This window comes from Vidua macroura, chromosome 30 (genome assembly GCF_024509145.1).
Source record: "Vidua macroura isolate BioBank_ID:100142 chromosome 30, ASM2450914v1, whole genome shotgun sequence".
Classification (NCBI taxonomy): domain Eukaryota; kingdom Metazoa; phylum Chordata; class Aves; order Passeriformes; family Viduidae; genus Vidua; species Vidua macroura.
The window spans coordinates 1560546-1572642 of record NC_071600.1 but is presented as its reverse complement, the minus strand read 5'-3'; the positions used below and the strand labels follow the sequence as shown (position 1 = coordinate 1572642).

Here is a 12097-nt window from a genome sequence, read left to right as displayed (position 1 = left end):
TCTCCTGCAGCACCAGGAGGATGAACCCAAACATGGAGCCACTGACCCCTGGCAGCATCTTGGGGGTGGGGTCTGGTGGCAGCTTTGGGGGTCTGGGGGAGTCACAACTACCTAAAAACGCCCTCTCAGCCCCACAGCTACTCCCAGACTCCTCAAACCACCTCACAGCTCCCAGCCAGGACTGCCCCAATACTCCCTGCAAGATAAATGACCCCAAGAACCACCAAAACCTCTTTCCATCTCCCCCAAGACCCACCCAAAGTCTCTGCAAACTACACAGCCCTGTCAGGGACCCAAACCTCCCTCACAGACCCTGCCAAGCCTCCTCCCAGCACCACAAATGCCCACGAGATTGACAGAAGCCTTTCCCAGTCCCCCCAGGAGCCCCTAAACCCCCTCCCACCCCCCATGGCACTGACCAGAAGAGGTGGGTGGACAGGAACATTTACTGACCAGGACCAGCTCGGGCACTTCAGCAGCGATTTGGGCACTTTGCGGGAGACAGCCCAAATGGGGAGACCCAGGCCAAGGATTGGGACAGAGAACCAGAATTCCTGGAGAACAGGTGGGCTCGGGTGGACACGTTCTGCCAGCACACCTTTGAGATTATGGCCATGTCCTCTGGCTTTGACAACCTCAAAACACCCAAATTCTCCCAAATATTGCCTTGAACCAACCCCAAATTCACTCCCAAATCCCAGTAAATGGTGCAGTTTTCAATCTCTTTGTTCAATTTCTTTATTTTCACCCCAGTTTTGGTTGTTTAGACTGGGTGAAGATGGAAATTATGTAGATGGAAACGACCTCCAAGATCATGCAGCACAGTTTGATGCCAGATGAAGAAATAACTGGACAGAGCAGGTGAGATTTTTTAGGGTGTAAAGTCAACAAATCACTTCTTCCCAATGAATTTCCAGTTTAGATCAGAGTCCTGATGGATGTTCCTGCCCCTGTGTTCATCCAGGTGCCTATGGGGATCCAGGAGGACATGGAGACCACCAGCCAGGTGTCTTCTCAGCAGGGATCACAGGGAACGTGGGTCACCAGGGCTCTGACCAACGTGGATCCTTCCATGGGGGATGGAGTCGGAGCAGTGCACGAAGCTCTTCCTGCAGTTGGGGCACTCGTTGGGCTTCCCTTAGCGGTGCCTCCGTTGGTGTCGGGCCAAGTGAGAGCTCCTGGAGAAGCTCTTCCCACACTGGGGACACTCGTAGGGCCTCTCCCCAGTGTGGATGCGCCGATGCACGACGAGACTGGAGCTGGTCTGGAACCTCTTCTGACACTCGGGACACTCGTAGGGCCTCTCCCCGGTGTGGATCCTCAGGTGGGCAATCAGGCCAGAGCTGTCACTGAAGCCCTTCCCACACTCCCCACACCTGAAGGGCCATTCCCCAGTGTGGATCATCTGGTGACGGACCAGGTTGTAGGTTCTCCTGAAGCCCTTCCCACACTCCCCACACTTGTAGGGCCATTCCCCAGTGTGGATAATCTGGTGACGGACCAGGTGGTAGCTTCTCCTGAAGCTCTTCCCACAGTCCAAGCACTCATAGGGCCTCTCCCTGTCACAAAGATGCTCATGGACCACCAGCTCCGAGCTCTGATGCTCTGAAGCTCTGCTGAAACTCTGCCCACCTTCCTGGCACAGGGTGGGTCTTTCCTCCTCGGAGCACCCTGGGCTGGGCTTGGAGCCCCTCCTTCTGTGGGATCTCCAGGGATTTTCCTCCCAGTTGGATTCTGGCACCATGGAGCTGCTCAAAACGGCCTCTTCCACGAGGTTCTGCTGGGGGAATTTGTCCTCCATGGTCTCCATTCTCAGCTCCTGCTCTGGGGGCGGAAGGGCAAGGAGAGGATGGGATTTGCCTCCGTGCCGGAGGGAAGGGGAAGGAGATCCCCCCAGTGCATCCCCGGCAGGACGGCGTCGGCAGCGGGGCTGTCCTGCAGCCGGGGGCCATGGAGGACATGGGGGAGATGGAGCAGGAGAGAGGGGGAAAGGGGCACTGACTTCCTCCTCACCTGCCTGGTTGTCCTAGGGCTCCTTCATCGTCCTTGCAGCCTCCTCCTCCATGTGGCAAAGGTTGGGGGATGGGAAATTCTGTTCTGGGAAGAAAACAAATGGTGCGCACATTGAGTTTTGTACTGGTTTGGAGCAAAGCAGGGAGAGAATTTATGCCAGAACTACAAATTAATGAGAAAATTAGGATCAAGGCAATGATCCAGAAACACTGGCTTAATCTGACAGAGTCAGGATATAGCCTGACACCCCATTGGGCAGGGTGGTGGTAGCAGTCTGATGAAATGGTGGCTGCAGTCCTGTTGGAGTGATGAACGTGATTCTGTCAAAGCAGGGATCCTGTAGAAGGGTCTGGTCTTCCTCTGAAGGTCCAGTGGGGCTTATGGAGCTCTTGTCCTCTGGGAATCCAGTAGGCAAGGTGCTCCTGGTGTTGCAAGGGTGAGATTATATGCAGGCAGGAACGCTTGGTTCCTCCCCCTGGGCGGAGCATCCCACAATGGGATGATGTAATTTTATCAGTCCTGCAGTGACACTCAATGGCCCATGAACAGAAGATGGCCCCTGGAGGGCGTTATCAGGGCTGAGTCATGGCAGAGATAAAGAACACTGCCCCACCTGTTTATCACAGTTCATGAAGATGGTGACTGAAAACACACTTTTGGTTACATCTTACATTGTCACCTGAAACAGTGAGGCAATCCCTGCTCGGGGTGGGGGGTGAACACCACCCCCCTTACCCAAACTGGCTCAGGTGTAAAACCCCCACCCTGGGAAGGCCACGCACACAGGGGACAATGTCACCCTTGCCCTGCCCCAGGGGAGGTCTCTGTCCCTGTCACTCCCTTGCTCTCCCCCCTTTGCTCTTTCTTTCCATGTCTCTACCTCACATTTCCTATTCAATAAAATCCACTTTGGATTTGGTCTCGTTAGCACCTTAACTGGGGGAGAGGCATCTCTCTAACAATTTTATTAACCAGACTGTGACATTATTTTGGCTCAGTGATTTCAGGGCACTGTTGTGTGACCCCAAGTGCCTTTGACAACCGCATGGTTCCCTCTTCTGAGGAGGTTCTGGCTCTTTCTGGAGGAACTCTTGGAAACTTGGACACAGCTTCCTCTGAGGGACGTATGGGAGAACTTATGAGGAAAATGGCTGTTGTGGGTGGCCAGTGTAAAGAACATATTTTGTTGTCCTTCCTTGAAAAGTTTGTGAAAATCACTGGAGTAAAGGGACCAAATGATACCAGCAAGACTGACAAGGATCATTCACCACAATGTGAGGAACACAAGACTGCTAAAAGTCCTACAAGAAACCCAGCTGAAGTAGCTAAATTCCTAAATAACTCCCGAATTCACAGGCTTGGGGGCATTGCCAAATGTCAGAATCATTATTCTCTTTGTCCCTGTCCCCTTTGTGACAGATACACAGAGCTTTCCTTCCTCTTAATAATCTGTATTGTGCCAAATTTTCAGTTTTCTTTTTTTCAGAACCTGCCAGCAGCTGAGCTGTGCAGGAACTGATGGGATTTGCAATTGCCAAAGAATTGCTTCTATTGTCGGTTTATTCATGTTAGGGATTTGTTTGAGTTTCTATCACAAGTGACTTGTGGGAAGAGCAAATATTCCTCAAGGCATTTTATGGAGGGTTAAGTTTGATTTCTGCCGAGTTTATTTTGTCTGGTGCCCAGGGGATGTTCGAGGGGTCTCTGTGCCTCTTGCCCTGGGGGATGCTTGGGAGGGGCTTGGATGGGTTGTCCCTGTCCCTGTCACTCCAGGCCATTCCCCAGGGGTCTCCATTGTTCTCACCCCAGGGAATGCTTGGGGGGTCTCACTCCCTCTCACCCTGTGCCAGGGGGTGCTCAGGGCAGTCTCTCTCCCTCTCAGCCCAGGGGATGCTCGGGGGTCTCTGTCTCCTTGCCCTGGGGGATGCTCAGAGGGTCTCCATCCCTCTGGCCTCAGGGAATGCTTGTGCAGGGCTGGGGACCAGGGGCTCTGTGTCCCTCTCACCGCTGAGGGTGCTCGGGGCTGGGGGGGCTCTCCGACCTTCTCATCCCTGGGGAGGCCGGGGGGGTCTCTGTCCGTCTCAGCCCTGGTGTGACCCTGCCCAAACATCATCGGGGTCAGAGGGACAGAGACACCCCCAAACCCCCAGAAAGGCTGAACCTGGGATTTGGTCTCGGTCTGAGGGTTTAGGAAGGGGCTGGAATTGAGGCTGGGGTTGGGGCTGGGGCTGAGATTTGGGTAGGAGCTGGGACTGGGGTTAAGGCTAGACATGGGATTGGCTTTAGGGCTGGGGTTGGGATTGGGTCTGGGGCTAGATGAGTCTGGCACTAGGATGAGACTAAATACAGAACTGTGCGTGTGTCTAAACGTGGAGTGAGATTGAGACCAGGATCAGGGTCAGGTTTGGGACTGAGTGCACTGTGAGAGATGGTCTGAAATCACCAGGACAGAGAGAGAGCTGGCTGGCCTAGGCCTCTGGTGGCTGCCTTTCATCTGCCCCTCAAACACCGGCGTTCCGTGCTTTCAATCGTATGGAAAAGAACTGTCCATCTCCTCCAGGTGTCCATGTCTGAAATTGGGATTCCACCTCTAAAATTCCCTATATCCGAGGGCTGTTCCCAGCTAAAATCTGCCAGTACTGCCAAGTCTGGCTGGCCTTGACCTCTGGTGGCTGCCCCTGCCACACTGGGGCTCGGTTCTTTCCTTCCCATGGAGATCCCTGTGACACTGTGGGCACCTCATGGAACCAAGGGGATCATTGTGGCACCACTGGAGCCCATGGAACCAAGGGGCCATGGTGACACAGCGGGGCTTCATGGACCCAGAGACCATCATGACTCTGTGGGGCCTGATGGAACCATGGAGACCATGAGGACCCTTCAGGGCCTCGTGTCACCAAGGGGGCATTGTGACACCTCAGGGCCTCCTGGGAGCAAGGGACCATTGAGACACTGTGGGGCCCCATGGAACCGAGGGAACATGGAACAGGTCTGGCTGGCTTGGCCTCCCAGGGGCCACCTGACAGGTCTGGCTGATATTGGAATGCCAAGGGCTGCCTCTTGTCAGCTCCTGGAGCACTGGGGCTCCATGCTTTCCTTGCTATGGAAAAGAACAGTCCCTCTTTCCAGATGCCCATTGCTAAAACTGGGAAGCCTCCTAAAAAATTACCTATAGGCAAAGCTATCTCAGAAAAACCTGTCAGCTCTGGCTGGCCTTGGCCTCCAGTGGTCACCTCTCATCTGCCCCTGAAACAGAGGGGGTCTGTTCCTTCCTATGGAAAAAAAACAGCATTCTTGCCAAAGACCATGGCCAAAATTAGAATTTGGCCTCCCAAATTCCCTATATCCAAGGAATGCTCCCAGACAAAAGTAGCCAGGACAGTAGCCAGTAGACAGGTCATGCCGGCTCTGTCCTGTGGTGATTTTCTTAGACTATGAGCTGAATGTTTTCATTTGAAAACACCTTAGAGAGCACCCAGAGATCTCCCAAGGTGGGGTTCTGAGGCCTCAGGCACATGACCACTACATATGGACAAAGGAGCTCTGTGCTCTGTGCTGTTGTGGTGGTTTTGCACCATGGAAGTGATGTCCTGAGAGAAGCTACTGGCAGTTTCCTCCGTGTCTGACAAAAAACCAATCAGTAATTAGCTTTGAGAATTGACAATCTGTTAAACTTAAGGAACTAAGGAACGCCTCTTTAAAGACACATGTTAAACATAAGAAAGCCTGGCTGGGTCTCTTTCCCTTCTGGCCAGCAAAGAGGTGCCAAGGCCGGGCCAGCCCCCGTCTGGGCCGGGGCGGGCCGGGCGGCTCCTGCCGTGGGGCCGGGCCCCTTCCCAGGGAGCCCGCCAGGCCCCATCGGCTGCCGGGCAGGGGAGGGGAGGCCGCGGGGCCGAGGCCGGGCCGGGCCGTGGCTGCGCTTGCTGACATCTGGCCGCTGCCGAGCCCTGCCCCGCCGCCAGCCCGGGCCCAGCCAGGATCCGCCGGGCCCCAGGAGCAGCCCCGGGCCGGGCCGGCTCGGCCAAGCTTCTGCCGCCCTTGGGCTTGGCCCGCAACCAGCGGGCAGGGCCAGGAGAAGCCATCGGCCCCGGCCGTGCTGCTGCTCTGCTCTGGCCTGGCTGCTGAGATCCTGGCCCTGCCCCCAGCGCCGCCCAGCCTGACACAGCCCCAGCGCAGCCGCTGCACAAACCTCCATGGGAAAACAGCTCCGGCCGCAGGGACCCAGCCCGGCCGGGCTCACGCAACCATCTGCAGGCCCCGCCTGAGATATTGACTCTTCCCGTGCTTCCATCCTCCCTCCAGTGAGAGAAAAGGACAAAGTGCAGGCACACACAGGAGCAACGTGAAGACACCCAGGTCAGTGAAGAGGAAGTTGAGTCCCAGATGGGAGGGATGAGGAGATGCCTGGATCTTGGGGCTGAAATCCTCTGGTGAAGTTTTGGAGAAGAATGTAATTCATGCATCAGATTCTCTTTTTCCCTATAACGCATTGAAAAGAATGGGGAGATAACTTGTTCAGCAAAGGCCTCCATGCTGAAGTAAGCAAATGTTGAAGTTGCTGTGATCCCATGAGAAGTTTGAACATTGAAAGAGAGCAGAGTGATGAGACCCTGTGCCCCAGGGAGAGAAGAAGAGGACCTCTGTTCCCAGAGATGAGGATGATTTCAGAAATAGATGAAGAGGACCTTTGCTCTTAAACACCTCATCTGGAAACTAATACTCCGTAAGTTGACATGGCCCATAAACACAGCTGTGGGAAAAGCTGTGAAGAAATGGGAGGGACTTCACGATTGTAGATTTTTCCAGGCAGCTGTTATTCATGGAAATGAAAAGCCATGAGATAACTGTTTTCTTGTGGAGAAGTCACCATAACATTAACAAGAGGAACTTCTCTCCCTAAGTGAACTGAAGAAAGACTGTTCTAGAGGTTGTAAACTGACTGAAAATTTTAGGCTTTGTCTCTTTACATTGTCAGGTTGTATGCAGAGAGGAAGTGTTCTGAAGGTTTTGTTCTGATTCTTATTATTCTTTCTTTTAGTTGCTGTTAATAAACTTTTCTTTATACCTTTTTGAACTTTTGAGCCCACTTTGCCTTTCTCCAATCCTATCTCAGAGCAGGAAATGAGTAAGTATATTCCAGTGAGTGCACTGGTAATTAGGCAGCACTGAACCCACCACACTAATTAATGCATTGGCCGAGAAATCTCAAATTGTTGAACCAAAACCACTACAGAAACTTCCTGATGAACTGCCCCAGACCAGAGGGAAATCAAGGCAGTTCCATGGTTTGTCAGGACTTGCTTGATCCTAATGAGCCCCGTGGTGCATTTGGAGCTGAGCCCTGGAACCTCAGGGCCTGAGAGGAGATTGCACAAACCTTTCCAGGAGTCAAAGCCAGAAGAAAAGCCCAAAGTGTCTCAAAGCATTAATGGGACCCACTGAGGTCCATCCCCAACACAGGCTCCTCATGGACTCCATGGAGGAGAGAACTGGAGGCCAGGATGGCACAAAAACCTCTCAGAGACTCAAAATGGCACAAAAACCTCTCAGTGTGGAAAGGAAAAGCAAAAGTATCTTGAAAACTTTGACTATCTCAAAGCATTAATGAGCCCCACTGAGTGTCAGTACAAAGCTCTCCAGGGACTCATTAAAGCAGATAATTGTGGCCATGATTGCACAAACCTCTCCCAGAGTCTGTAGCAAAAGGGAAACACCAAGTACCTTAAAAGAACTGAGTACCTTGAAGTATTAATGAGCCCCACTGAGTGTTGTTCCTGACAAAGCATCTCCAGGGACTAATTACAGCAGATAATTGGAGGCCATGATTGCAGAAAGCTCTCAGAGACTGCAAGGCAAAAGCCAAAGCCAAAGTCCTTTGAAAAAACTGCAGTGCCTGGGAGCATTGTGGAGCCCCCAGGGCCATTGCTGAGCAAGGCTCCCCAGGGACTCCTTCCAGCAGATCCTTGAGGCCACTGGGATGTGGGCTAGGGGGGGATGCTGAGGGCAGGACAAGGGGCTGACAGTGCCCAGCCTGGCTGGGGCTGTGCCAGGAGGCCCCAGGGCCTCAGGACAAGGTGTCTCCTCACAGCCCTTGGTGGCACAGACCCTGCTGTGCCCCAGGCCACCAAGACTTGGCTTCTCTTTGTCCCCACCTGTCATCAGTGCCTCCAGTTCTCTGCTCTGCCTGGGGCCTGGGGACACTTTCTCACTCGTGTCCCTCACTGGGACCCATTAAAAGTCAAAGAAACTTTGGAGTTGGATTCTGACTTGGAGTTCTGGAGAGGTTTCTGCAGCTCCCTCTCAGGGCCTGATGTTCAGGGCCTGAGCACAAAGCCCCAGAGGCTCATTCAAGTCCTTGTGCTGTGTCTGTGCTGCTGAGCTGGGCCGGGCTCCTGGCACAGAGGGTGATGCTGGTAAGCAAGCAGAGCTTCAAAAGCACATTTCTCTGGATGAGCAGCTCTTCTGCCAGCCCAGCAGGGCTGGGGCACTGCCTGCAGCCAGCGCGGGCACAGCCCAGAGGCACAGAGAGCTTCAATCAGTCAGGGCTGGGAAGGTGCTGAGAAGTGCCTGGGGCAGAATCACTGCCAGCCCTTGGCACAGGAACCTCTGGCTGCAGGACAATGCAGCTGCAGCTCCTGCAGTGATCTCCTCAAGCTGGAACATGCCAATGCCCACAGCCCCTGTGAGTACATTCTCTGATGGTCTCTTGTGCAGAGCAGCCAGGGGTGCCCAGGGCTGTCCTGCAGAGCAGGGTCCTGCAGCCCAGGGCGCTGTGCTGGCCCAGGGACTCTGCTGCCTGCCAGGGACAGCTCTCAGCCGGCCCGGGGAGCTGCTGCCAGCGCTGGCCAGAAGCTGTGGGGGGAAGGAGCCACCCTGAGCAGGGCAGGTGCTGCTGCTGAGAGCTGCTGGCTGGGGCAGGGCTGCTCCCAGCTCCAAACCAGCCTGGGCACAGCTCCGGAGGACACTTCCCAAAGAAGGTAAGCCTGGGATTGCTGTAAAGATCAGCAGCTTTCCTGAGAGTGTTTTCAATTTCCTGCTTGGAGAAGGATGGGAAAGTTGGGGTGGTGACAAAAAGATTTTTGATTTTGATACATTTTTATATATTCATAGCTGTATAAATTACTATTATATAATTATAAAACTATAACCTTTACTTTAGGCTATTAAACTCTTAATTAATTCTATTAAACTACTGTTATATACTTCTATAACTATAATCCTTAATTAACTCTAGTACATTTCCTAACCTTTCTCTTAGATTTTAGAACAATAACCTGTCTAAATACATTCCTGAAATACTGTATCGTCTTATTACCAGGAAGAGGACCTACAAGAAGAACATTTTGTTTTTTGACCAGAATGTGAGCAGTCATAATAAAAAGTGGGGCAAAGAAGCTCTTGGACCTACTCCAAAGGGTTGAGTTAGGTGTGTGTAACTGGGACAACTGATTCTCCTATTGGATTTTCTGGTTAAATATCCTAATTCATCAACCTTTATAAATTGTTGACATCAGGAACTGATTATGCCTCATCCCCACTTGGACACCTGGAAGCTTCCAATAAAGGTCTGGTTTTTACTTTACTGTTCGAACTCTGTTGCAAGGTCTTTTTTTTGTTTTTTTTTCTTCTCGTTTGATCATAGGCAAGAGGGGGATGAGAGAAGCAGAAGAGGAATTGTAATCCCAGAATGACAGAACATTCTGAGTTGAAAGGGACACACAGGATCCTCAAAGGCATGTTTGAACATTTACAGAGACTCCAGAACTGTGACTTTGGCTGGTCAGTCTCTCTGCTGGCAGCCTCCCAAAGGGCCTTCAGCCACTGCTCAGCCCTGGACAGCAGCAGCATCACCTTGGCAGGGCCCAGCAGGGCTCTCCTGAGCTGCCCTTGCCCAGCTGCACACAGACCCTGCCCCAGCCAGGGCCCTGCACACAGGCAGGTTTCTGTAGGGCCGGGCCGAGGGCACACGGGGTGGGATGGGCTCTGTGAGCGCTGGCAGGGACAAGGCACCTCTCAGGAGGGAATGTCCAGGCCCAGGGAGATGCTCGGGGAAGGAGAGGGGGCTGAACAGAGCAGTGCTGGGGGAACAAGCCCATCCAGCCCCTCACCTTCCCTCAGCCACAGGGAATCCATTGCCTCTCACATCTCCCAGTGCGAAACTCTGAGTGCAGCAGGAATGCTGGGGATTTCTGACCTCAGAGAGCCAGCAATGATGTGTGGCTAGGAAAACAATTCCTAAAACCAGCTCCTGACATCTATTTCCCTTAGAAGTGTGACAGCAGACGCTACCAACCCTTTCTGCATTAGAAGTGATTGCCCTGAAAAATCCTGAATTCCCAGCCTTGTCCCTCTGCCACATGGCCACAAACCCAGGGCAGCAGGGAAGGGATGGCTCCTTGAGAGCCCCCACGCACAGGCCTGGCTGCTCCTGGCACACTCAGCCAGCACAGCTGGAGCTGAGGCAGGGACCTGGGTGAAGGTTTGCCAAGAGCAGGAACAAGGGTGGGTGAGTCCCAGCAGGACAGTCTGCAGAGAATGGCCCAGGTTTGGCTCCAAGCAGCCTCTCCTGACTTGTCACTGTCCTTTCTCCATGAACAGGTGCCCATGTGCAGCCACAGCCAATGTCCAATAGCAGCTCCATCAGCCACTTCCTCCTGCTGGCACTGGCAGAGACGCGGCAGCTGCAGCTCCTGCACTTCTGCCTCTTGCTGGGCATCTCCCTGGCTGCCCTCCTGGGCAACGGCCTCATCATCAGCGCCGTAGCCTGCGGCCACCACCTGCACACGCCCATGTTCTTCTTCCTGCTCAACCTGGCCCTCAGCCACCTGGGCTCCATCTGCACCACTGTCCCCAAAGCCATGCACAATTCCCTCTGGGACACCAGCACCATCTCCTACACAGCATGTGCTGCTCAGCTCTTTTTTTTTGCCTTTTTCATCTCAGCAGAGTTTTCCCTCTTGACCATCATGTGCTACGACCGCTACGTGTCCATCTGCAAACCCCTGCACTACGGGACCCTCCTGGGCAGCAGAGCTTGTGCCCACATGGCAGCAGCTGCCTGGGCCTGTGCCTTTCTCAATGCTCTCATGCACACAGCCAATACATTTTCCCTGCCCCTGTGCCATGGCAATGCCCTGGGCCAGTTCTTCTGTGAGGTGCCACAGATGCTCAAGCTCTCCTGCTCCAAATCCCACCTCAGGGAACTTGGGCTCATTGCTGTTAGTGTGTGTTTGGTATTTGGTTGTTTTGTGTTCATTGTTTTCTCCTATGTGCAGATCTTCAGGGCCGTGCTGAGGATCCCCTCTGAGCAGGGACGGCACAAAGCCTTTTCCACCTGCCTCCCTCACCTGGCTGTGGTCTCCCTGTTTGTCAGCACTGCAGTGTTTGCTCACCTGAAGCCCCCCTCGATGTCCTCCCCATCCCTGGATTTGGCAGTGTCCGTTCTGTACTCGGTGGTGCCTCCAGCCCTGAACCCCCTCATCTACAGCCTGAGGAACCAGGAGCTCAAGGCTGCAGTGAGGAGACTGATGACTGGATGCTTTCAGGAGCATTAAACTGCTGGCCAATTTCTGCCAGTCACTTACAATAAAATTCACCTTTGATATTTCTTCTTAGTTTGGTTGTGGATTTTTTCTTTTGTTCTAGATTTCTCATATTGTTCACAATAAATGTCACTGTGCCATTTCTCATTTTGTTTCTCTCCACCTTCCCTGTGGCCACAGATTGTGTCAATGAGGGGCTGTGCTCTCACTGGCTGTAAAGGAACTAAAGGATTCCCAACAGAGTTTTCTGCAGAGATGCCCTTTTGTTGCCTTCTCTGGAGCTGCAGCAGCAATGTCTGTGTGCAGAGCTGGGGGCAGATTAGTGCTGGCACAGCAGCTTAGGTCCTGCTGGCCACACCATTCCCGATCCAGGCCAGGAGCCATTGGCCTTCTTGGCCACCTGGGCACACGGCTGGCTCATGTCCAGCCTGCTGTCCATCAGTCCCTGCAGGTCCCTTTCTGCCTGGCTGCTCTCCAGCCCCTCTGTCCCCAGCCTGGAGCGCTGCAGGGGTTGTTGTGGCCAAAGTGCAGGACCCAGCACT

General features: G+C 53.5%; 1 protein-coding gene and 2 pseudogenes across 1 annotated transcript; 2 read left to right on the top strand and 1 right to left on the bottom strand.

Moving 5' to 3' along the window:
• The window catches only part of LOC128820668 (uncharacterized), a 1438581-nt pseudogene that overhangs the window by 444869 nt on the left and 981615 nt on the right, over positions 1-12097 (top strand).
• LOC128820667 (uncharacterized) overlaps positions 1-12097 on the bottom strand; it is a 2212279-nt pseudogene that overhangs the window by 1758055 nt on the left and 442127 nt on the right.
• LOC128820708 (olfactory receptor 14J1-like) lies at positions 10511-11567 on the top strand. Its single transcript, XM_054001525.1, has one exon. It carries the CDS (start codon positions 10635-10637, stop codon positions 11565-11567), a length of 933 nt encoding a protein of 310 aa, XP_053857500.1. The 5' UTR covers positions 10511-10634.